Source organism: Monoraphidium neglectum, assembly GCF_000611645.1.
Source record: "Monoraphidium neglectum strain SAG 48.87 unplaced genomic scaffold scaffold03999, whole genome shotgun sequence".
Classification (NCBI taxonomy): Eukaryota; Viridiplantae; Chlorophyta; class Chlorophyceae; order Sphaeropleales; family Selenastraceae; genus Monoraphidium; species Monoraphidium neglectum.
This window is the reverse complement of record NW_014009630.1, coordinates 4,871-5,710: the sequence shown is the minus strand read 5'-3', so window position 1 is coordinate 5,710 and position 840 is coordinate 4,871. Positions and strand designations below refer to the sequence as shown.

General features: G+C 67.1%; 1 protein-coding gene across 1 annotated transcript; it reads right to left on the bottom strand.

Moving 5' to 3' along the window:
• Positions 1-369: 369 nt before the first annotated feature.
• On the bottom strand, positions 370-591 carry MNEG_13716 (hypothetical protein; the record flags this gene model as incomplete). The annotated part of the gene is made up of 1 exon (XM_014037813.1): positions 370-591. A coding segment is annotated over one exon (222 nt), but the record flags the coding sequence as incomplete, so codon positions are not given.
• Positions 592-840: the final 249 nt, after the last annotated feature.

Sequence of the window (840 nt, the reverse complement as noted above, 5' to 3'; positions counted from 1 at the left end):
GACCAGCGGCTTGCGGCGCGCAGCGCTGCGGTCGTCCTGCGCAAGGGGGGCGGGCAACCCATGGCGACCATGGGGGGCGGCAATGCACTTCAGTAAAGTGCAGACGCTTGAAAGGGGCTGCCACACGTGATTCCCATTAATCAGAAGTCGGAAGACTGCCCGGATGCTGTAGAAGCCAGGCCAGCGGATGACGGCCCTTGCCGGCGCAGCGTGGCCGCGCAAGCTACCCTGAAAGCCTGTAACCGCTGGGCGCCCCGGCGCAGCCGCGCAAGGGACGCATCGCTGCTTGCCCGGTGTGCAAGGGCTAGGGCCGGGGCTGATGTCTTATTTAGATTGTGAAACGTCGTCTGCAACACGAATGGGACGCACCTGCAAAAATATGCCGCTGACGTTAGCCACGGTCTCCTGCAGCGCCGCCAGCAGGCGCTCCCCCAGCGCCCTCACAAACGCGCCCAGCGCCGGCGGCCGCCCGTCCGCCGAGAAGCCCCACGCCTCGCGCGCCGCGGCGGCCGCGCCGGCGGCGGGCGGGGGGCGGGCGGGCGCGGACATTGCGTCGGCTGCCGCAGAGGCCTCTGCTAGGATCTTTCGCATGCGTTCTGATCGGCCCTGCAGATACTTGTCCTGTGGATGAACAGAGTGCATGGAGGATGATTCCCGGTGATTGGCAGTCCACCAGCTGCGACAACGCGGTTGCTTGGCACCTCCCCACCCATCTCTCTCGACAGCAGGCCAGCGCGACCGAGCACACACAGTCACGCAGACTTTGCCGCTCGCCGTTCAAACTCCCAAAAGACGGCCCGACCCGGCTGCCGGGCCGCTGCAACCCCCCCTCCCCCAACC